The sequence below is a fragment of the Scatophagus argus genome, chromosome 8, assembly GCF_020382885.2.
Source record: "Scatophagus argus isolate fScaArg1 chromosome 8, fScaArg1.pri, whole genome shotgun sequence".
Taxonomy (NCBI): Eukaryota; Metazoa; Chordata; class Actinopteri; family Scatophagidae; genus Scatophagus; species Scatophagus argus.
In genome coordinates, this window is record NC_058500.1 from 8222997 (window position 1) to 8247043 (window position 24047).

General features: G+C 39.3%; 2 protein-coding genes across 8 annotated transcripts; one reads left to right on the forward strand and one right to left on the reverse strand.

The window, feature by feature from the left end:
* Window positions 1-412: 412 nt before the first annotated feature.
* vgll4a (vestigial-like family member 4a) lies at window positions 413-6918 on the reverse strand. 5 transcript variants are annotated; one of them, XM_046396475.1, is made up of 6 exons: window positions 6781-6918; window positions 6034-6187; window positions 4839-5001; window positions 4215-4440; window positions 3678-3792; window positions 413-2710 (listed from the first exon to the last, which is right to left on the reverse strand). In XM_046396475.1, exons 2-6 carry the CDS (start codon window positions 6113-6115, stop codon window positions 2511-2513), a joined length of 786 nt encoding a protein of 261 aa, XP_046252431.1. In that variant the 5' UTR covers window positions 6116-6187; window positions 6781-6918; the 3' UTR covers window positions 413-2510. The 5 variants fall into 5 exon arrangements, with proteins under 5 accessions (XP_046252431.1, XP_046252432.1, XP_046252434.1 ...); XM_046396476.1 differs by having other exon boundaries at window positions 6692-6798; XM_046396478.1 differs by lacking the exon at window positions 6034-6187 and having other exon boundaries at window positions 6781-6913.
* Window positions 6845-19698, forward strand: syn2a (synapsin IIa). Of its 3 annotated transcripts, none has more exons than XM_046396471.1 (12): window positions 6845-6978; window positions 9338-9680; window positions 14993-15050; window positions 15159-15250; window positions 15388-15544; window positions 15722-15811; window positions 15954-16016; window positions 16224-16366; window positions 16457-16531; window positions 16763-16865; window positions 17116-17262; window positions 17388-19698. In XM_046396471.1, the coding sequence occupies exons 2-12, from the start codon at window positions 9346-9348 to the stop codon at window positions 17520-17522; spliced, it is 1398 nt and encodes a 465-aa protein (XP_046252427.1). In that variant the 5' UTR covers window positions 6845-6978; window positions 9338-9345; the 3' UTR covers window positions 17523-19698. The 3 variants fall into 3 exon arrangements, with proteins under 3 accessions (XP_046252427.1, XP_046252428.1, XP_046252429.1); XM_046396472.1 differs by lacking the exon at window positions 6845-6978 and adding an exon at window positions 7180-7311; XM_046396473.1 differs by lacking the exon at window positions 6845-6978 and adding an exon at window positions 7318-9137.
* Window positions 19699-24047: the final 4349 nt, after the last annotated feature.

Sequence of the window (24047 nt, forward strand, 5' to 3'; positions counted from 1 at the left end):
TATTATCACATAATCCCAGAGATAAGCCTGCCTTAGAGGATTTAGTAATAACCTGTTTAACTCAGTCTGTTGAGTAGTTTCAAAAAAAGGGCCTTTATTTGCTTTTTACCACTAAATGTTTCATCAGTACAAGTAACATTCTGGCTGAATCTGAATGAATACTTGTGAAGCTGTTTAACTATTTGGTATGGTAAGTTCTGCTGTCATACCATCGCTGGCCATCACACCTTCTGATTTATAGTTTCACGTCTATTAATCATTACTTTGTAGCTATGCTTCAACTAAGAAAGTAAAAACGTTAAGAACTGATATCTCAAACTCAAATAACAATATAATCTATTTCATTTGCTGTTATGATAGCAGTATGTCACCTTTGAGTTAGTGACAAACATGACAAGAACTAAGCAAAAGGTAGGCATTTGTATGTTTATTTGGAAGAAATTAAGTACAAAACAGTGGCATTCTCTTCTAGAGACATAAGGACAAAAGTGAACAAGTGTTTCTTTTTTTTCTCTCTATATGGATGACACCTTGAACAGGTTCTTTCTGCAAACAGTCTGAGATGCAGGTAGTCTACATGTAGCAATTAAATAACAATGGACTAATACCCCAAACATATTACTGAAAAAATCTACTTGTGTCAAACAAGCAGATCCCACAATAATCCCTAAATTCCACAAAGTTACACAGAGAGAGAGAGAGAGATAAACAAACTTGTTAAACCGTTAGCACAGAGGTCTTTCTGACACTGCACTGAGTCTTTGAACGAAGGACTGCTGTTGTGTTCCTGCACTTATTCATCATCTGACAAATGTGGGAAAATAATCAACTTTTAGAAAGATTTCAAAACAAAAAGCATGGTTAGAAGATAACATCCACGCTAAATATGAGTACACTACTCCGAATAAAGACAAAATATCTATGATCATTCCGCGCGGCGCAATGATAGTCTTATATGAGTAAAATGAAGTATAAAGACAGGATAGTTTATGTAACAATTTTAGCAATTTTTAACTGTAGAATATTAATACATATGTATGAGTTTTCACAAACAGATAATTGCCAAAAACGAATCTGCAATACTTAATCAGTGTTTACAAACAGGTTACGCAACTTTAAATCACAACTTTTCTCTAAATGAAGGTTTTTGCAGTTTGCACACCATGACAAGACTTTGATATAAAAAAAACAAAAAACACACACACACAAAGGTGCTTGCTACACACAACTGAAGTGACTGATAAGCTCCAGACAGTCACGGTGGTGTGCTGATGCCTACTCGTGAATTAAAGACACCCTTATTGCATGTGAATTAAAACCTTAGTTTGAAAGGGCAGTGAACTGTCAATACAATTTAGAATAAAAGAAGAACCCAATAAAAGAGTTATAGTGTCACTATGTTTTTACCAACATAAAACAATCAACCTTTTCAGAATAAATAAAATCACTGCGAACAGACTGCGCTAGAGAAGGTCCAATTTAGCTGTATTCAGTCATGTATTAAGCTATAGCATCCAGCTCCACAGAATAACAAAGCAATATAGCCTTTTAAACTGCATTCAGACAACCTTGCCAGAGGCTGTGATGTGTAGAAGGATGCTAAGATATACACCTACATATAGTAATGAAAACCAGATCAGATACAAAAAATATATTGAGTACAACTGTACCAGCAGTGAGTATTTCTAAAATGTTACAGATAAAAATAAATTCTGAGTAAATATATAGTATAGAATAAGGTTTGTAATAGAAACCAGCTATTTGAAACATGCTTTCTAGCTAGACACATCTACTATGATTTGATATTAGTTTGCTAAGTAATCAGCCAGAGTGAGCACATAGACGAGAAACTAAAATTGTTTAGATAACAGTGGAAGTCCAGTTCAGGATCACATAGACTAGTGTCTTCAGAAAGCAGGGGGGAACCAGAGCCTTAACTGCATTATCACAATTTTAAAACGCAACTCCATCCTTGAACATATTAGTCGCAAATAAAACGGGTAACCTTCTATCAAACAACCAGAAACTTAAAAGCGCAAATGAGACCTGGCTGTCCTTTTCAAGTAATATAGATAAAGGAAAAAGCAGTGTGATTTAAGAATGAAAACAGTAAAGACCAGATCTATGGCTTATATGTTGATGGGAAAGGCAGAGAAGTTCTTTGGCTATCAAGGCAAGCGAAAAGGCAGGTCAAACAGAACATGAGCCCCTAACAACCAAACACTTTGTGAATCTCATTATCAATGCAAAATAAAATCTATGATTGTACAGCTAACATTTTCAGCTCAATTCTGTAATATTTATTTTGCCTTCTTCAATAGAGACTTTGTCAATTTTAGAGTACAAATCTGACCTATAGGTCCACAAGGGAACAGTGTATGTGAGCACCGTGTGTCTTACATTGTTCTTTGCTAAGGGAAGTTGATGCTTGGCAAGAAATGACAGTGAGTAATCTCCACTCTCACAGGCAAACACTAAGGAAGTGATTGTATTGTTTACTCCCCTCTGCCTCATGGATCTGATTCTGAGGTTTGATGACCCCCACCCTTGGCCTTGATTTGGAGCCAGGCATCTCCCAGCGCCTTGGCAAAGTGGTCATCCACTGAACCTGTGATGGACACCGAGTTGGACACAGGCTCCGCTTCTTTATAGTTTTTTCCAAGGCTGCGACGGAAGTGCTCCTCAATCACAGGATCACTTACTGTGTTAGCTACAATTACAACATGTGTGGGAGGAAGGAGACCAAAAAATCTGGTTATTATAAGCATGTAATATATAAAAAAGGACAGATCTATGATTACCTCATTTAGACAATAAACTGAAAGTAGTTTTGGGAATAATCTGTCAAATTTTGGGTGGTATATACAGGGTACAAAAGTTTTGGATAGCAAACATATACAAATTAAAATATGATACAGATATGCTGTTCAGATTCAAGACAGATATTAGATATCAACTATTTTGTATTATATTTTGGCAAATATCACACACACACACACACACACACACACACACACACACAGAGTCCCCCGCAAGAAGTTAACAAAACGTTTGCCTTTTATGCAGGTAAACCAGAGATTTACTGTACACGCCTGCAATACAATTACTTCAAAGCATTTGTTATTTTGGGGGGTAAAAACAGCTCCATGGCAGAACAAATTAAATTTGGGCATGCTTAGACTTGACCAGGCCATAGTCATTTTGCTGTCTTGGAGACAATTCAGATAACTTGGTTTATGTGCCCTGTCAGTAAATCCAGACAGAAGAGTCTGGTTTTGTTCTCAAGGTCATAATTACAATTCACGTATAAATCTGACCAGGATATGCTTAAATTAATTCAAACTCCTCAAATTTAATACACTGCCAATGAGCACAAACTATGGATGGGAAAACCTCAGTATTATGTATGGAAAAAAATAATCATGAATTGCATTAAACCTTTGTCAGACAAATGCAACAGATGTAAGAAATGCAGATTCTGATCTTAAGAATATGGTGATCTCAGTGAAAACTTTCTAATATAACATGATACTTATTGTAGTACATTCCCTTTCATTCAACTTATTACTTTAAAAAATACAAAAACAGGCATTTAAATATATATCTCTACATAGATAGATAGATATTAAATTACACATTCACACACTGTTTATTGTAATGATGTCTTCAAGGCTTACCATTGGTCTTCCTTTGATCAGCAGGAGGGCTGGGTGAGGAGCCATTCATGTGGCAGTGCGAGAGGTTGCAATTGCGGTTGCTCGCAGGGGCACAGGTAATAACAGAGGGCCGATTCTGCAGGGGGAAAAAAATTACCCATAATCAGCTAACACAGAACTATGTAGGGCGAATAGCTTCTGACGTGATAAAAAAATATAAAGCTTCTGACAAAGTAGAACAGCGAGGTCAATCTTCTGTAAAGTTAGCAACACATGTAGACCATGTAGGCAATTTGTTTGGGAAAATTAAATGTTATTAAATAGGTTATCTCTCATTATCATTAAAAAATAAAAAGTTAAACTGTTGGGCAATAATAAAACATGGAAAAACGTCTGAAGTGGATACAATAAACATGAACTGGGCTTTAATTTATCAAAACAAGTCAACACAAAAGCCTGTTATCATACTATTTTATCATCATTTAAGGTTTATTTTTTTTTAGTCACGTCAGTGTAAACATCAGATGTACCTTCCACATGTGGCAGAAGTTGACGTACCTGTTGCCGCTCTGCAGTCCCACTCACGACAGACCAATCTCTACCCCCGACTCCAATGTCGTGGCTGCTTTTGGTCAAAGCCAGCGGCTGGTCTACAGCATAGCCAGAAATGGAGGCATACAGGTGATTCCCATGGAGACCGTTAGAGGAGGAAGTAATTTGCTCCACGGGAGTGTGACTGTGCCTCCAGTGCTCATTACGGTTGTCTCCAGCAGAGGGACGGGCCCTGGATAAAGAGAGTACAAATTAAACATACAACACCGACAGCTTCACCTTTTCATGAACAATCAGCCACATCAGCTGTTGCTTCTCAAGTCTATAAAATAGTAAATGCTCACAGCAAAGACTGAGGTTGTGGTGTCGTCTTTTTTAGTGGGCAGCCTTTTCATAATCGTAGGCATCTCTTAGAATTACTTAAAAGACCATATGCGGGATTTCCCACTTGCAGACTCATTTAATGTTAAATTATTTATAGTTATATTATATATGGTTCTGGCGTTGCTTTTATATATGAATTGTACTCACAATTTATTTGACTATTAAAATTCAAAGAGCCAATGCTTTGACAATGCTAAGACTGACAAAGGGTGATAATATATGCTTTAATATTTGAAAGGCACTTACAGCTGAGTGGCAAACAATCTGCTCATTTTGGTCATGTGGTCATCATCACAGTTGATTCGGTCATCCATTTGTTCTTCGCCATACTTTCGCTTGCCTGGGCAGTGTGGAGGAGGCCCAGTTATGTTGGACATTGAACTGGACAGGGAGGGTGTCCTGGACTCATCTGTGGTAAAGAAATCGAGAATAAAAACAATTAATTCAATTCATCAACTACTACGATTTCATACCTCTACATTTATTGCATCGTGAACATTTGAAATAAATCCCTCTAAACCGTCTGATTAATGTAACTTGGCCAGTGCAAGCAATCATTGGCAAACCAGATTTAAAAATTTCAGTGAGCCAATGTGCTGGTTTATAAACAAGAGAGCAGAAAACATCTAACATCATCCTGTCATTCTAATAATTCTTAGGAAAGGGCTAACAAACTGTGATCCATATTATGAGAACTTTGCTCAGTCCTTAGAGGTGGAATTGATTTCTGATGAAAACTCTGATCAAAAAGGACAACTGAACAAAGGGGGGGGGGGAAACAGAGAAAATCCTGTGTACAAAAATAACTACATGCAGTGTTATTGTAAAGTTATCTCCCCGGGAAAAATGTTATAAATTTGTTATAAATATTTCTTGGGGCATTTGGCTACCCCACAAACATCGTCAAGAGTCTTAATTTTGAACCTGATGCCTCACATAAGGAAAAAAACTACAGTGTTTGACATTATTGCTCTAGGTTCTATTATGGGGGCTTCTATTGTTAGTATGTGTGGTTTCTAAAAATAAGTAACAGCTTACAAGTGTGTTGGAAGTAAAAGAAAAATGTGTAATGCGATGTAAGTCGCTTACGGTGGTATTTCTTGTATTAAAGATGTAACGTTAAATTGACCACATAAGTTCTAGTATTCATTAAAAGGTGAAACATACATACACCAGAGTCCACTTTATCCCATGCCGACGCACAACATACACCATACATCATGCATACAGGCTTATTCTGCATCACAATTGAAGTTTAGCTATGTGCTTGACTCCAACGCTACCCGTCATGCTAAGTCGGGAATCGCTAAACGTCAGCGTCTGTCAGAAATCATAACAAATGTTGATATTTTAGAGAAACCGCAACGTGTTAGTCCACAGAGAACTTCGCGTTAATTAAGCATAACCACATCATATAGCAAGCAAACAATGGGGAACTAACCTTCGTAGTGCAGTCTCCCGATGTTATTGTTCATCTTGTCCAGGAACTGAGAGTTCAACAGGTCCATTCTAGTGAATAGCATTTACACGAACAGGCTAGTTGCTAACATCGATGTTAGCAAGATATACCAACGAAGGCAACAAAAACTTCTGCCCTGAAGAGGAGAAGGTTTATGTAAATCAGATGACAAACCAGGATGGACACTTTCCTTACTTTTGATCCAACTTAATAGAAATGGATAATGCTTTTTTAAGTTAGCGGTTAGTTGGGTAACGAAAAGTAACCTGACGCTGACGTTAACGATTCCATAAGGATAGCACTACCGCTAGCTAAACACGTAGGCTCAGCTATCTACTACAATGTTAGGCTAGCTCTACCCAGCTAGCTTCTACAGTTAAATAAGTTAAATGACAAAATTACATTCGCTTAAATTCTGCTAGTAGTTATCGTTACAATAAATACTTTTAACTGTTTGTTACATTAGTTCGCGAATTTATTTTAGTTACAGGAGCTAGCACATTCGCTAACTAACATTAGCTACTTTGTCTATGACACAAACCAAAGTTAGCTATGGACTGCTAGTCCCCAACTTTGTGGTTAGCTAGTTTAAAGTTTCTCGTTTCAGCTAGCAAAACCAAATAAACTTTAACCTCCACACCTGCTCGGTGACAACTTATAGTTTGGTTAAGTTCGGTCGGTGTGCCCAACAACAGAACTCCACGTAACGTAACAGTTAGCGTTACTCACCTCATCGACAAAATTAGCTTTACAGCCACAACATCCCCACGGCTAGCCCAGCTTGCCCTAAACTGAATGTACGTATTTCCCACCGTACTGGTCCCCACACAAAGGAGTGGTGAGCGGGCCTAGCGGAGACGAGGCGAACTGGAGTGAATTTACCCTGGTGAGAGATCTGCTCGGCACAAAACGTGTGATGGCAATCAGGTGAAGCGCGCATTTACTCAGTTTACAATGAAACGTAGAGGTCAGCCTATAAGCAACATATACACTAACATTTACTTAAAAAAGCTTAGTTGACACGGCTCAAAGTTCAGAAATGCCTGAGGAAACACACCAAATCCTTCTCGGACAGACAAGGCATGTTTCTGATTTTAAAATGCCGTGGGGAATTACAAATGGGCCTCCTATGGTACGCACAGATGGGCAATATTCTGTTTTCCCCTAACATAAAGATCTGTCTGGGAAACATAGACTAATCATTTTCACTACACCACTGCTACCAGCTGATGTCACCCTAGCATCTATGCATAAGATTTGGTATGTATTGCAGTCTTTCTCAGGTTAGTATACAAAAAAACTGTCCTTATCACTAGTCTCTCGTGACCAGTATTAGAAATTAAAATGACACGAGTCTCTTTTCAATGGATATTTAGTCTAGAAGGCTTGCAACCCTTCTTCTCCCAGTATTGTTCCACATACTGCACTGTACATGATATAAAGTACAACAAATACCACGCATTACCTTTATTTATATCCGATCATAAAATCACAGATTTGCCTCATTACAGTCTCATTGTAACATATCACATTCTCTGTTATTAGATTTCAATTAAGGAAAAAAATGCAATAGTTGTGCAACAGATGTAAGGGTTTAAAGAGTAACCAGACAACGTGACAATAAAATTATAATGGAGCAACAGAATGACAATATCAAGCAAAATGCAAACAGGCAAGCTGTAATTAGAGCTGGAGTTTGTGACTGTGTTTGACTCCGTTATTCATGTCAAGATCAGCTTTGACAAATGCTATTTTTTCAGGATTATTTAATCTTTTATTATCTATCCTCCTTTTCTGTTCCATTTTCTGGAAAATTTTTGAGATGGTACATGAATATACATACACAAAAATTTAGTTAGAAAATAAAAGAAAATAATTTGTGCAATATAAGGTTTATAAATGCAAGCAGTAGAACAGCCTACTGCAAAGCAAATTTGGACAAAACATCATCTCAGACCCTAATTTTTCTCAATTTAAAAGGATAAAATACATGTTGTAGACAATTCATCGTAGTTATACTCTTGAAAAAAATATTTGCTCATTTATTATTTTATCCACTAGTGCGTGCAAAATTGTATTTTTTGTATACAGCTTAGGTAGTAGGTTTGAGTCTGTGCAAGTAGCCTGATGTTATGCTGCATCTAAAATATTTTATCTAATCCTCTATTGTCCAAGTCTAGCAATGATGAGTGTCCTCTTATTAGATTATTGTGTACCAGATTCAAACTGGTCAGCCCCTTGACCAGAGTTGTGGTGACCTCTAAGTATCTCAAGTTATTGATTTATTGATCTGTTTCCTAAGCCATTTTCAAAATATCCACCAGTTACCCGTGTTGAAGTCTTGGTCATCTGCGATGGTTTCATTGTACAACCATCTATAATTCTTGTAAATAGACTAACTGTTAGTAATTAAGTTAATATTCTGTGCTTTGCAATATATCAGTTTTTCAGAATAATTTATATTAATTAGAAGATGTTTCAGTATAGAAAAATACTGTATGATAAGCTATTGTTATATCATAACCATTTTTTGCGCAAAGTGAATGTGTTTGTGAAAATGTAATTGCGCATAATCACAAACTGTGCCACCCACAGTGGACATGTGCTGTCTGATAAAACCTGTCATGAAGGAAATAGTAACAAGTAAAAACAAGTAGCTATATAGAGATTGATAACTTAATTAAGAGAGAGGGTTTACTGCGTGCAACTGTGTCTCAAGGGACTGCTGCTGACGCTTGTCCTCTCATTCAACATTGCCCACTAGTCCTAACAGCCATTTTAGATTTCATGGCTGCACATTACAGACAGAGAAATGCAATGCATGAAAAGAGGGCAGGGAAAACATGAGGAAAAGAGGGAGCGGGAGCATGGAGATTGTGATGTAGTGCTCAGTATACACTCTTGCGCTTACACTGGAAACCCCTCTTTTTTAAATGCTGTGGTTCAAGAAAGCATGATGCCTGTGAGGCAGCAGAAAATGGGGGAGGGGTAGAGAAGGAAGGCACGCCAGTGAGTGAGAGTAGAAAGAGGAGAGGACAAGAGGAGGGAGGAGAGGCACATTCAGAGCATCATTGGTGATTCTTGAGGTAAGGGGATTGGTTAAGGGAGAGTGTAGCGTCACTGCCAGTGAGGGGGAGCTCTGAGGATGCTCCGCTGAACTGGGAGGGAATACATTTGCTGCGAGTTTGCCTGGAGAGCTCAGCCGTTATCAGCTGTACACTGAGAACAGGGTCTCTGCAGAATAATTTTCCACACCCATTGCTTGTTGACTCTTCTGCTCTCTCAGCTGCAGCCATGAATTATTTGCGCCGGCGTCTCTCGGACAGCACATTCATCTCCAACCTGCCCAATGGTTATATGACAGACCTCCAAAGGCCTGAGCAGACTCAGCCTCCTCCACCTGCCTCCACCACCCCTGCCAAGTCTCCTACGTCCGGGCCTACACCTCCAGCCACTTCTCCTGCTCCAGAGAGGAAACCTCAGCCGGCTCAGTCCACGGGTTTCTTCAGCTCCATCACCAATGTTGTTAAGCAGACAGCTGCCTCAGCAGGGCTAGTGGAGCAGACCCAAGTCACGACACCAAAGAAGTTCAAGATTCTCCTGGTAATTGACGAACCACAACAGGAGTGGTAAGAAAATGTGCTGGTCTGCTCAGTCCATCTTGAATCATTTGTAGGCTATTGTTTGTTTGCTCCACCTTAATGCTGAATTTCTCCTCATGATTCCTTTGAATGTAGTAGTTAGGTAAGGGTTAAGGAACCACTGAAACAACATCTCTAACAGGCACCCTGCAGATGTAAATGAGCGCTGCTGCTGGGGTTGATGGTACACCACGCCAGTGTTACGATAATACATAGAGGCAGCCAGTACCTAAGACAGTACAGTCCATTGATTGGCTGATTGTACCAAGATAGAGGATTTTTTTTTTATTGTCCTCTCTATTTTGTCTGTGTTGTAAGAAATCTTTTCTATTTCTAAGTAATAGAAGGTATTCTTTGTGAGATATAAATGTTAAAATATGGTGAATTAGCTCAAGTGATTGATAGTATTCCCTTGTAATTTTTACCATTTTTAGAAATGGCTGTTCCACTGGTTCCACAGAATTAGCAAATGTGCACTATCTCTCTGTAGGTGTGAATACTGCAGTGCTTCCCCTCCATCAATAGGGCTTCCCCCCCTTCACATGACAAACCCTGCACTAAGACAGAGAACAATTAACGTAACTAACTGCATACTATGGTGCATAGGATTCTTTTAGTTGATCAGACAAGTGGTGTACAGTAAATAGGTGGGTTAAGAACACAGAGTAGACTGAGATGATCTGCATGACTGTGTTTCTGAGCCTACTGGGAGAAAGAACCATCATGTCAATAAGATAATGGCTTACGTTTAGGCACTTAAGCCAATGCACTGACAGTCATTGTCCTGGAGCATGTTAATCTGCGGTAACTTCCATCTTTGTCAGTCTGCTGTTAAGGTACTCTAAATGGGAATGCACATGGATTTAGAAGACACTCATTTTGCTTCGATACTCATATCTTATAAAGAAGTAAATGATATGATCATTCTGTCACCACTGGATTAACCCTTGTTTACACAGCTGACATATTTTCCATGGCAATGTGTGTGCTAGAGCTGTGGGTGTCCCACACAACTACACAAATTATTTCATAATTTCTTGTGCCTCCTCTTACATGCAATTTATGGACATTATTATTTGCCAGTAAAAAGAAGGAAACAGAAACTCAAGTCTGTGATGTCTTACTAAGGTACAGCAAAAAGAGACTACTTTCACACCGGGTGATACGGTGACTTTGACTTTTTGCACTTTCTTCAGGCATATAAATGAATTCCGATATATGGACAGCATCATAATATTTGGTAATTAGATCTGATTTTAACAAAGTGAGATGAACCTGTTTATTTCTGAAAACTACCTGCAGTGATTTCTCAGCTATTTCTTCCATACAGATTTGTACAACCAGTGCACATTTTCATGATCAAGGTTATTACGTCAACATGTTTATCATGGAGTCTGTAACAAGATTTTTACCAGTTTTAAGATGATCAAGATACATGTGTATCTCTCAAAACACACCAAATCGTACAAATAATAATTATTCAGATAGTCTTGCAGTTTCCTCTTGTACTGTTTACGTGTGCTGGACTGGCTATTTATACGATAGAAACCTTGATCAGCGGTTAATAAGATCAGACCCTTGTCAGTGGGATGTATGCCAGCCATATCTGTTTAGGTGTTCCACATTTGTTTTGAGTGGAAAGGAAGCTGCTTGTTGAGGAATAAAGATTACAGTTGGATGGAAAGGTCACTCTAGTTGAGAAGCAGAGCGAGACAATGTTTCAAACTGTAGTAGCAATTCCTCTGAATCAGATAAAATTGTCAAGTATTTTTCTGCTTTGGCATCATTTCTATTTCACAGTGTTCATGAACTCCACAGTTCTAGTAGGTATCCACCTGAGAGATCAGCTAAAACACTTAATTCAAACAGCTTCCTCTGTCTGAGTGCTGCATCTATTTTTCATGACTTCTCAGTATCAATTGTGCGGGGAGTTGTACATGTTTGCTCACTAGGATGAGTTTCTTCCATCGCTTTTAGGAGACCTTTCACCCAGTAGTTGTAGGGCAGTACAACTCAGTGTTGATTACAGTAGTGTAGCTCTGCTTCATTCACATTCAGTGTTCTGTAGCTTATAGGTGTTAAAAGTGCTGCTGTTTGAAATGGCACTGACTGGACTATCAGCTATAACACAAAGAAACAAACATCACATTGAGAATGATTCAGGGGGGAAAAGTTTCAGAAAAGTACTGACGTATTTGAAATATTTGGTGCTTTGCATTCAGCTCTCACAGCAGTGGGACGAAAGCCATAAAAAAAAAAATCTAGCTTTTGTCCCTCTTTTTATGTAGGTTTTGCTGAGTACCTAATATTCTGTGTAATGTTGGCACACCTTGAGTTTCAGGGCTTATTTATGTGCTGTATCTCATTGCATGACGGGCTGATTCACTTTTTCCACCCGCTGTGGAAGAGCGATGAGATCTGGTGGCTCCAAGAAACACAGAATTTAATCAGGAAAGAGTCCTCCAGACTAATTGCATCTGGCAGAAGGTTCAGCCATCAGCAATGATTTATCAGTTCAAATGAGTCGGTTCCAAGATGATATATGCATATATATATATATATATATATATATACATGCACATGACTTTACAAGGACATTGTGTAAAAATGCAGTAATTCTGATTGCAGCCATGTGGCGATATAGTCGGCATTATTTGTGAAAACATTAAATTTACACAAGTGAAGTGTGTATGTATCAAGGAAATTACAGTGAATTCTAATGTGCTATAAAGAAAAAAAATGTTGATTATTAGTTTGTTGGTCATATCCTGCAATTGTAGAATCAGCCATACAAAAGGATAAAGAGGACGTTAACATGGATGATTATTTAAGGAATCTGTTGTGCAACAGGTTGTGTTGAGCACAATAATTAACTGCGTAGGATAAACGGTGTGCTGATAAAATCTGCGACTGCCGATGTCACAGCGCACGTAGAGACAGCAGCCTTCTGTCATTCAGCCAATGTTCTTACTTGTTAAATGAAGCTGCCAGTCATCCAGAGAGGTTCATTTTGTTCCAGGAATGCTGTGCGATAGATTGCTCTTATGACAGGGAGAGCAGATGTCTTACTTATCAGTCTAATAACTGACATGTACTGCTTCTTTATTCTCTCTATAATGTAGCTCAGTTTAACGTAGAGAGGCTTAGATTCCTTTTATGTAATCTCTTAATGTTAAAAATATTAAATGAGTAATACACAAGGGACTATTTTAACTGGAGTTGTGACGGTAAAGTTTTGTACGGTGAGCTTAACGCTGTCCAAAGATTACCACTATGTGAGAGCGAATGTTAAACAGGCTAAGTGGTGAGACATTTAAATTCAGCAAAGGCCCCTGCTTACCAAGCTCTTGGGTGAGTCATCTAAATGAAAAACTCTTTGACAGTAATATGTAATTTTGCAATAATTTAACATAGCAGCCTGTAACTATTAATGAGTTTGCCAAATTTTTCATTATCTGTATTACTCTTGAAATCATGGAAGAGGAACATATGTTGTGTTTTATTTGGTCGCTCATCTCATCTTTAATTCAAGTCCACGTTCCCTGTCAGTGGGCAGCTATAAGCACAGTGAGCACAGAACAACTCTGGTTTTGAGGCCAGTATGTGAAGGACAATGGCAGACATATTGCTACTAGAGAAGGACAATGCAGAAAGCCAAGTGTTAGACATTAACATAAAGCATTTACAACATATCATTCACCCCAACAGTCAAAATATCTTTTATCCTCTGTGCAAACGTCCCCACCCAGCCTGGTCTGGTCTGTTATTAAGCATCTAAATCAGTTCATTTTCAAGTAAGAAAATGGCAACAAAGCAGACATTATCGTGGCTGACCCATGTTTGAAAACATTACACTGGCAGATTATGGAACAAGGTGATGTGACCGTCACAAATACTCGTTCATATTAATGTACCGTCCTGAAAGATCGTGTTAAATGTATTAAAGGATGGTGTCTTTTACTCTCAGTGTGTGCTGAGCTGGGCCGGACTCTGCAGAGTGACAGCACAGACAGATTTAGGAGCACAGATCAAAGACATGATACAGTTCTCGCTCCACACAGATATGTGACACAGTTTAAAATTTGCATGGCAAAATTAAATCAAAAGGCTTGTGTTTTTCACCACTAGTCTCTGTGTTTGTTTCGATTGAGAACATTTTGGCAAAGAGTTGGCAAAGAGCATTCATCAGAGTGCAAAGTAGGCTTTTTTTTTCCCAGATATAGGCGCAGTGATTCATATTTTAATGCTTGTTTTCCTCCACAGCCAAATAGATCCACATGCCCTAATTAGATTGATGATGAATTATTCAGCCTTCCCTCCTCAATGAATGGGCAGGGAGTGCAGGGTATGTGACAGAAGGGTGACACAAACTAGGGAAGAGGAACTCCATAACATGTCATCAAGATGTTTCAACACATGAAACACAGGCAAATACAAATGCCACGAGCATAAAGGTGGTTTCATAATATTTTGTGCCAGTTTAACACTGTTGCACTACAGGAAATGGTTAGAAATTACGACGTGTGAAGTATGGAAACCATAATTTTACTATAGTTTTGCAGTAATTTCTATTGTCAAAGCTCGTGGTGTCTGACCCTGCACATAAGTTTGGGAAAAAGCCAAGGAAATCGAACACATTGTTAACACTGACAATCCTATGTGATTTTCATCTCTGTGTGGTGTCAGCACATAGACTCTGATCCATCTTAATCTTAAATCCCAAGGCAAAGATTTTCCTCCTCAACAGTGATACAGAAGAAGAGGGTTTAAAGGCACACAGGTGTAATTCTTTATTCAAGTCAGAAAAGCCAGAGACTCTGTTTTTCAAAGTGCTGAATCACTCAATCACTCAGCTCATGAAAGGTGCAGCCATTTTCTAAAATTATGAAATCAGTGTGTTCAGTAGAAATCACTGCACAGCATCATTCCTCATAGGTACTGCTATCGGAATACGAGGTAGGGAATTCTTAATTTCATCTGTGTGTATACAGAGGAAGGTGTGCCTTTAAGAATTATACAGCCTTTAATAGTTTTGTAATATTTTATCACTATCTTTGTTGCCAGATTGAAGGGAATACGTGTTAGAAAGGCAGTTTGTCAGCAGTTGGAAAAGCATGAAAGGGCTCCTTTGTCTGCCTCGTGCTGTTCATACACTCAACAAAGTGGTATTCAACATGAATTCAAATTCAAGGTTGTTGTTAAGTGGTTGTTATTGATATAGATTTTCACTGAGAATTGGTAGACTAATTAATACATTGCATTGAAAGTTAATACACTCTCTGTGTTTCTGTTCTAACAAGGGCAAAATTATTCCGGGGAAAGAAAGTACATGGGGATTATGACATCAAAGTGGAGCAGGTACGTTTCACCCAGTCAGGGATATCTGTTTTAAGGGCTTATGTCTAACAGAATAAAGAAATTGAAGTACTCTGTCCTCATATGCTTCTCTAATCATCGACTCCTTAGGCTGAATTCAGTGAGATCAACGTTGTGGCTCATGCCAATGGGACCTGCAACGTTAACATGCAAGTTCTAAGAAATGGTACCAAGGTGATGAGGTGAGACACACAAAAACAGAAAAGAAGGAGAGATTTTTCCACCACCGAGCTGTTTTACCTACAGTGCAGACTGCTTGACTCATCCACATCCAACACATTTCACAGTTTCTCGTCTCTGCCATCATTTTATCTTCTAGGTCATTCAAGCCAGACTTTGTCCTCATTCGTCAGCACGCCTTCAGTATGACCCAGAATGAAGATTTTCGCAACCTGGTCATTGGGCTGCAGTACGGAGGTGTCCCAAGCATCAACTCCCTTTCATCCATCTACAACCTGTGTGACAAGCCATGGGCGGTAGGCATTCAGCAGTGAAGGAGAGCTTTACTGTAAAGCAATGCAGCAGGGGAAGGGATAATAAGAGTGATTTATTTACTGTCTGCATTGCATTTTTGTCTATTAAATAACCACAATTTGCTCTGAGAAATGATTTATAGATTGTATCTGATTTACTCACCCTTTTTTTGTTTCCAGTTTGCCCAATTAATCAACACCCACAGGAAGCTGGGTGCTGAGAAGTTCCCTCTTATTGAGCAGACCTTTTACCCAAACTACAAGGAGATGGTGAGAATCTGTCTTCACCCACTTCCCACTGCATCCAAAAATAGTTTCAGAATCTAACAAAACCTTTGCTGCATGCGTGCAAGTGTAAGATGAAAGTACGAAGCAGAGTATGAGACAAAAATTCTATGCTTTCTTACTTTAGGTAAGCATGCCATCCTTCCCTGTTGTAGTGAAGATTGGACATGCCCACTCTGGTATTGGAAAGGTATAAAGATTTTCCTTCTTATAGTAAAATTAGAGAACGCATCATTTTGTTTTTCCGTAGTTCTGGCCTTTATTTCAAGAAATTTAGATATGTAAATTTCCATGCTGCAAATTTAAGCAAGAGGTATATTAGCCAGATGCCTTTTTAAATCCTGGACTTTGGAGTTTTGCTCAGTCCCGTGTCATGTGTGTGTTTTTTTTCATACAGGTGAAGGTGGACAATCACAGTAAGTTCCAGGACATAGCCAGCGTCGTGGCTCTCACCCAGACGTACACCACCACAGAACCTCTCATCGACTCCAAGTACGATGTCAGAATCCAGAAGATCGGCACTGACTACAAAGCCTACATGTATGTAAAAATGCAGTTTTGTTACTTCAGTTTTATGAGCAAATGAGAAACAAAACTGAAATAGTTACATGTGTGCTTTACACACTTCAGGAGGACATCTATATCTGGTAACTGGAAGACCAATACTGGCTCAGCTATGCTCGAACAGGTGGCCATGACTGATAGGTGCGTGTTAAATAAGGATCATACACTCTGATATAGAGACAAAAAAAGGTAAATTAATTCTATTACATGTGGACCGTTAGCAAGCAACCACGGGCGTGTTAGCCTTCCTGTCCTGTACTTCATGTACGTATAGTAACACTTTCTGCAGAAGTGAAAACAAGTGATGATCAGACTGTGGTGTCTCATTATGCTGCAGCTTGTGCTGAGTCATGTGCTGATCGTTGTGTATAGGTACAAGCTGTGGGTTGACACCTGCTCAGAAATTTTCGGGGGTCTGCATATTTGTGCAGTCAAAGCTATCCATGGCAAAGATGGCAGAGATTACATCACAGAGGTAGGAGTCTTGGACAATCAGGTTTGAAAGCTTAAAATGATATTTTTGAATTGTACTGAAATGTATGAATACATGAAAGTACAAATGTTGCCTATGGGCCAAGTATTTAAATGCATTTTAAGTAAAGACTGTGTACTAAGTGGGGTTGACATCCTCTCTCTCTCTCTCTCTCTCTCTCTCTCTCTCTCTCTCTCTCTCTCTCTCTCTCTCTCTCTCTCTCTCTGCCGTAACCATCCTCCTTGTGGTGCAGGTGGTGGGCTCTTCCATGCCCCTGGTAGGGGAGCACCAGGCCGAGGACAGGCAGCTCATTGCTGACATGGTGCTGGCAGAAATGAACCAGCAGGCAGAGAAGGAAGCTAATGCTCCCCAGAGACCCACCACCATACAGCCATCCCAGGTATAGAAACCACACAGACGCAGAAGTCAGAAATAGCATGATTGAGTTACTTTAGTATCACTGTTGTCAGAAGAAAGCCATTGCAGTTGTTGCTGGATGACTAAGTTATGTCTTTGTCTTTTTAGGGAACTGGCCAGAAGGGAGAGATTTCTGGCGAACCTACTAAGAACGGTGCCGGGCGCCCGCCTCAAGGTTGTCTGCAGTACATTCTCGACTGTAATGGCGTTGCAGTGGGTCCAAAACCAGTCCAGGCCAACTGAGTGACTCAGGAGAAAGGGAGGAAAACCTCAAAGTCTAGATAACAATGACGTACCTTAGCTGAACACAAGCAGAGACGTGTGTGAGGACGCTGATACCTGGAATCAGATCTTGCTGACGTGAGCTCGGTACAGCTGAGTGCTGGCCTGGACTGTGTTTTTAACTCTATGCAGTGTCAAAATGTACTGTCTACTTGTTGACCTGTTGATTTGTGTGCTTGTATAGGTCACCTATGTTCCAGTAGCTGTGTTATTTATTTGTTTATTTATTTTTTGTTAGATTTTTTCGGGGCTGTTGTTGATGATGTAAAAAGCAGATCGTGCCTACACTGAGTTCAGTGCTGCTCTGTGCTACCTGTTTGACCCAGTGATGAACCTTTTATTTGCCCCCTACCCCTTTCTGTTTTCCATTTTGGTGTGTACCTTTAGATATTGTTCAAACTGTGGATTATCGTGCAGTTTGAAGTTTGTGTATATCTCGATATGTATACGGTACGTGAGTGTGTATGGCTGTAGTGGTGATTATTTTCATTCTTATACTAATAGATATTTATTTTTGTTTTGCATGATTGATACAAAGGCAGGTGCAAGTCACTTATTAATGTCTGATCAAGTGGGATGTTCATGTAACATCATTGTTTTACCCAAGCTGTGTTCCCTGTGATTCATGCATTGTGAATGTGTCATAAGAAATGCATACTATATCAGTCCTACAGGATACATGTATTCATTACCAGACATGCATTAGCAGCGTACACTCATGTACACTGCATACACATACAATAGAGATGTACAGTATGTGGCCTTTCTTAAACGTGATTTTTTTTTCATCTATAACTCCACTAGAAAAGAGATTATTTAGAGAATGATAAATTGACACATAATAAGATTACTATAAGATTTATTAAAGATTTTATCAGTTGGTCTGCACACAACTAAAGTATATTTGTATCATTTTGAACCAAAGAATGAATTACTTACTTTCAATCAGTCTTTGCACTCCAGTAACCCACAATGTAAATATGAGCGAGGGGACTGTTTACCCCACAGTGCGTCAGATGAAGCGTGTAATTTCACCAGAAAACAGCATTCGAAGACGGTACTTATATTTTAACCTGTTGTAAATCAGACGCCAGTGTACTGATGCTGCATTCAAATTGCTGTTGTCTCTTGGTGTTTGGTTGGGTCTCCTCCCGCCCAGCGCACACACACACACACACACACACAGTGGATATTGGCTATCATGGTTTCGTTGCCATGACAGCAACACAAGTGCACTGCACTTTAGTGTGCAATTGTGCTCGCGTTACTGCCGTTCAAAGATTCAACACGTTTACCATGCTCGATCTGTGAGTTGATGGAAAGTGCAATATAAATCTTTTTCTTTTTACTCAATAATGTGTTTATTTTGAAATCAGATCTTCCATCGAATTGATTCACAAAGCTATAGTCATCCACACGTTGAATTGTTTTAAACGGTTTTAACACAGATCACACAATCGCTTGGTTGTTGTGCAGTGGCTTCTGCCATTTCATATATCTAATACCCTAAATGGTGAAACAGCTAAAAAGCAACCAAATCAACTGTAAAAAGAAATCTGTACCGTTTTCCAACAGTTTGTTTGTTACTATAATATAAAGTATGTTCAGCAAGCTCTGTGTGTACATCTTTTCCGAGTTGTATAAAGTGCCACTGTAACTGTGAGTGTATCCTTGTAAAAGCCATGCCTGAGGCTTTATGAATGTGTTGTTCTGTTTAATGGGAAATATGCCATGGCATTGATTTCCAATGGAGGTACATGCAGAGGTACAACAAGTGCATGGTTAGGCCTTGATTTGGTGATCGTGATTGAGAAATTCTAACCGGACTTATTTGGCCATCGTGTTGAGGTGAAGCTTATATCTTAAGACCTGCAGGACTGTAACTTACTGAATATATGTATCTTTAAAACTGGTGTTGGACTATTTCAATCGAGATCAGAGTACAATATATTGTGGAAAAAATTCCTTTCTGGATATTTCCCTTCTGTCACTGGCAATAAAGCTTAATTTGCAATATATGTTTGGTCCGTGTCCTCGTATGTGTTATGTTGTGAGTAATTTCTATTTTTTAAGGAAACACTTATGCTTAACAATGTTCTGGGTTTTATCAAAGATGTAGTAAAGTGAGGAGGCGATACCAACACACTGCATTACTTCCAGTGCATGAATTGATATCTGTATTGTGGTTGAGATAAATGTATTGTGATAATTCTCCCTCTGCTTTGTTTGTACCTTTGTTTTGTGGTGTCTTACATGTGAATGATGTGAGATAACTCACATCCGTGAGACTGTGCAAAGCGACGCGAACATACTAACATCACATTTCGTTCATTATTCTGTCTTCGTGGCTGAGATGCTGGAAAGTATTAAAAATACTGTGACAATGTGCTGAAACGGGGGAACCAAGTGGAGCCCTGGGGATTTCTTTCATAAGGGCCTGCTCTAAAGCTGACCCTCAATTCTTGAGCAAAGGATGCAAAAGAAAACCACGGGGACATCCACAGCTGTAAGAATGAACAGCTAGTATGTTCAACTTACTTGTGAATTTTCGGCAGCAGCTTTATTAGGTACACCTGTGCAATCTAACACAATTTAATAAAACACCATAGCCATAAATTCTACCTTTATGACACTTATAATGTCCAGCTTTTGGAAATGTGTGAAATCATTTCTATGTTTAATACTGAAGTGATAGTTAAAGGTGGTGACATACTGGGCTCCATTATGGTGAGATGTGTCTATCCCATTTATTTACTTTAGAATATGATGATAGTGTCAAGACATTATAGGCATCATAAAATCAGAATGCATGTTGTCATGCTAGCTGTTGTATTAGACTGTATTAGACTGTACAGGTGTACCTGATAAATCGGCCACTAAGTGTACATCCTGACTCACTCTGCAAATACAAAGTCATGATTCTCTTGTCTTCCAGCAAATCCCAGTCCCTGAGCAGTGCCTTTGGACTGAAAGACACAGTAAAGACACCAGTGATCACTAAGGAAGTAATCCTGTTTACTGAATTATTATCAGCCAGTATGATTCCACAGTTGCTCAACCGTATGTTTGCTTAGCTATATAGGAAATTGTGGCCATCGTAGTTTATATTGTGTACGATTAGTGATTGTTAATCAAATTAGTTGTGGGTTTTTGGACTGTCTTGTTGCATTGCTTCACCAGAAATGTATTTTTCAACTGTTTATTTTCTGCTAAACTATACCAGAGACAATCCTTATAAATAATATAGCCATAAACTTATGTATGCTTGGTAATCACCTATTCAACAGTTAATGATCCACTGTTGCATTTGGTCATAGTGTTTATCAGTAGTAAATACTGTGTACAAAATAATGGTTGAAGTGGTTATTTTTTCATTTTTTTCCCAATAAAGTTTACTTTAGAACCACAGTGATGACACCAGACCAAAATCAGAGAGTTCCTTGGTCTTCGTTTCCAACCAAAGAGCTGCAGATTCCTGCTGAGTTGTGGACGTGAATAGTTACTCTTGTTATTTACAAAAATAATTTCCTGGCTCATAAAGTGCAGCAAATAAAATCTGATTAATTTTTTTATTCCAATACTGACTGTATGACAAACAGTCATTGTATCACATTCCCGACTATAAGACAAGTCTGCTTTATTGGACACATTCATTACCAACCAAAGTGTATTAATCCTTAAACTCTGACATTTATTATTCTCTTTGTTATGGTTCTACCACATTGAACAATAACTGAGAATGTTAGGATAGGTGCTTGGAGATGACACACGTACGCAGAGGTGTACCAGTCTATTATGATTATGATTGCTATTCTTTTTGTGAATAATTAATTAGTTAATATGGCGTTGGTTCCCTCTTTTGCAGCTGTAACAGCGTACACTCTAAGGCTGGCTCCATTCCAGTTCATCCCTAAGGTGTTCAGGTCAGGGATCTGTGTGGGCCAGTCAAGTTATTCCACACCAAACTCATCCAGCCATGTCTTTATGGGCTTTGCTTTGCCCACTGGGGCACAGCCATGCTGGAATATAAAAGGGTTTTCCCCAAACTGTTGCCACAAAGTTGGAAACATAGCATCATCCATAATGTCTTGGTATACCAACAAATTAAGATTTCCCTTCACTGGAAGTAAGGCGCCTAGCTCAACCTCAAAAAACAACCCTTAGCCAAATACTTTTGCATATATAGCGTAGCTGCTGCCTTCAGTCGTCACTTGTTATTCAATGCAGAAGAGACTGGCGAGAGCAGGGCTGTTCTGTGAAACTGCCCACAGCCATCAGCACTGGCACACTGTCTGCCTACAGATGTCCCGAAAATAACTGACACGGCTGCAGAGGCCTTTCTTATGTTCTGATGGGAGCCTGAGCTTGCCGAGAAGGCTGATATACTCTAGCTAGATTCAGACTAGCACATCTGGTGTTTGTCTTAGAACAGCAGACTCATGTTGTTTACTTAAACAAATACTAACAAGCATCTCCCACAGATAAAATATACTCTCCCACTATGTCTTTGTAAGGCTTCCAGATGGTGCTGATGTTTCTTTCCCCCCGTCCCCCCTCATAACAAGCAGGCTGACCTGGCCAGGTGATAGTAAAAGTCACTGGAGAACTCAGATTAATGACACCACGGGCCCTGAAGCTCCAGCTGAGGAGCTTCCGTCTAGACTCCTCCCAGCTGTCTCCCAAGCTGCTGCACAACACGTACAACTTGTGCCCTGTGGGGGCACACTGCACTGACCATCTGCTGAAGGATGCAGCGGAACAGAAGCACTTCCATGCCGTAACGAAAGAGGATGTCAAAGTGCTGTGTAATAAACATCATGGCCAAACATCAGTGAATATTGTGTCACAGGTGTTGTTCTCAGGCATCCCATGAAAAGAGATCTTAATATCAATGAGACGGTCTGATTAAATAAAGACTAAATAAAAACAAAAACCTGTTATGTATAACGCATTTTTTAAAAATATGTACTGATTTCACTGCTTTAAAATGGAACAAAATAATACCATCAGCAATGCTGCTTTAATAGCTAAAATATCTGATGAAGACAATCCTGAAGGCGCAGAGTTTCTTGTTGCCATCTGGTGGTGACTGTGTTGCATGAGGCCTACATATAGTACCTGAGTGATTGGGGTTACATAACCAGCCACTTAAGCTTCATGAGTGTACTTTCACTTCGTCACAGAATTAAAATGGCAATCACAGTACACATATTTTGCAAGCAACAGATTTTGTCACGCACAATTCAGAAAGAAGTATGGGCTGGTGCGACAGCATCACAGATTAAAAATGAAGGCCTCATACTGTGGGAGAATCAGAAAATAGCATATGAATATCAAACTGAATTTTACTATCATGTAGGACCTGGAGCCCTGCGATTGACTGGCGACCAGTCCAGGGTGTACCCCACCTCTCGCCCGTAGTCAGCTGGGTGAGCTGGCTCCAGCACCCCTGCTACCCTGACAGATAAGCAGTATAGGAAATAGATGGATGGATGGATGTAGAACCAGACACCATAATGCTGAGAGGCTGACTTGACTGTTACACTGATAGAACGGCTCCTCTATTGTAAAATAGTGCACCACGTCTGGAGGTTGTGTTTCACAAAGTTCAGCCTCAATACATCTACACATATACTGTACTAAGCCACAATTCTGAGGTACTTGAGCTTTACTTGAGTAGTCACAGTCATACTTCTACCCTCCTACATTTCAAAAATATTATACTTTTTATTCAACTATATTTGGCAGACTTCTCAAATGGTTTCCTTAAGGTCAAAGAGAACACAATACCTAATATTTCACAAAAATACAGATTTTAAGAACACAACTTCATTTTCTTCTCTCTTCCTACCCCGCTAATCATCTCAGATTTATTCTGAGATTCCTTTTGACTTTGTTGTATTTGTAAATTTACTTAAGGATTGGAATTCTTGCACCATATGTTGGTCTTTGAACAAAGACCGACACAAATCCCAGAGGAACACCCACTAGATGGAGCTATTGCAGGGATGTAGGACGTTTGAGCTCAGTTGGAGCCAGCCTGTGTGGCTTGTCAGGAAGCAGAAATAGAGCAGATAAACACATATAGCAAAACTGTTGTAAAAATAGATGACTAGCGGTCAGACGATGGCTTTGCTCTTATTGTGTTGCTCCACTTCTGTTGACACCAGGTTTATTTTACCCTGTCATCAGTCCTTTTGAGACATGTGATTCAAATAAGGTATAGAACTCAAAACGCTTCTATCATGTTTCTTGCACTGGGCTCAAGTCTTAGGGCCAAAAACATCTTCCCATATTTAGATCACAGTAAATATTCCCTTATTTACACTAAATTAGCACTTGGGAGAGAACCAAGTAGAGCAGTTCTGCACAGCAGGAACTACACAGTGGATGTTTACACTACAACAAAATATAACTGCCCTCTCTTTCCACATGTCCCTCCCTTGTTGAATGATTGTTGTTCCACTGAGCTTGCCAGTGGCTATA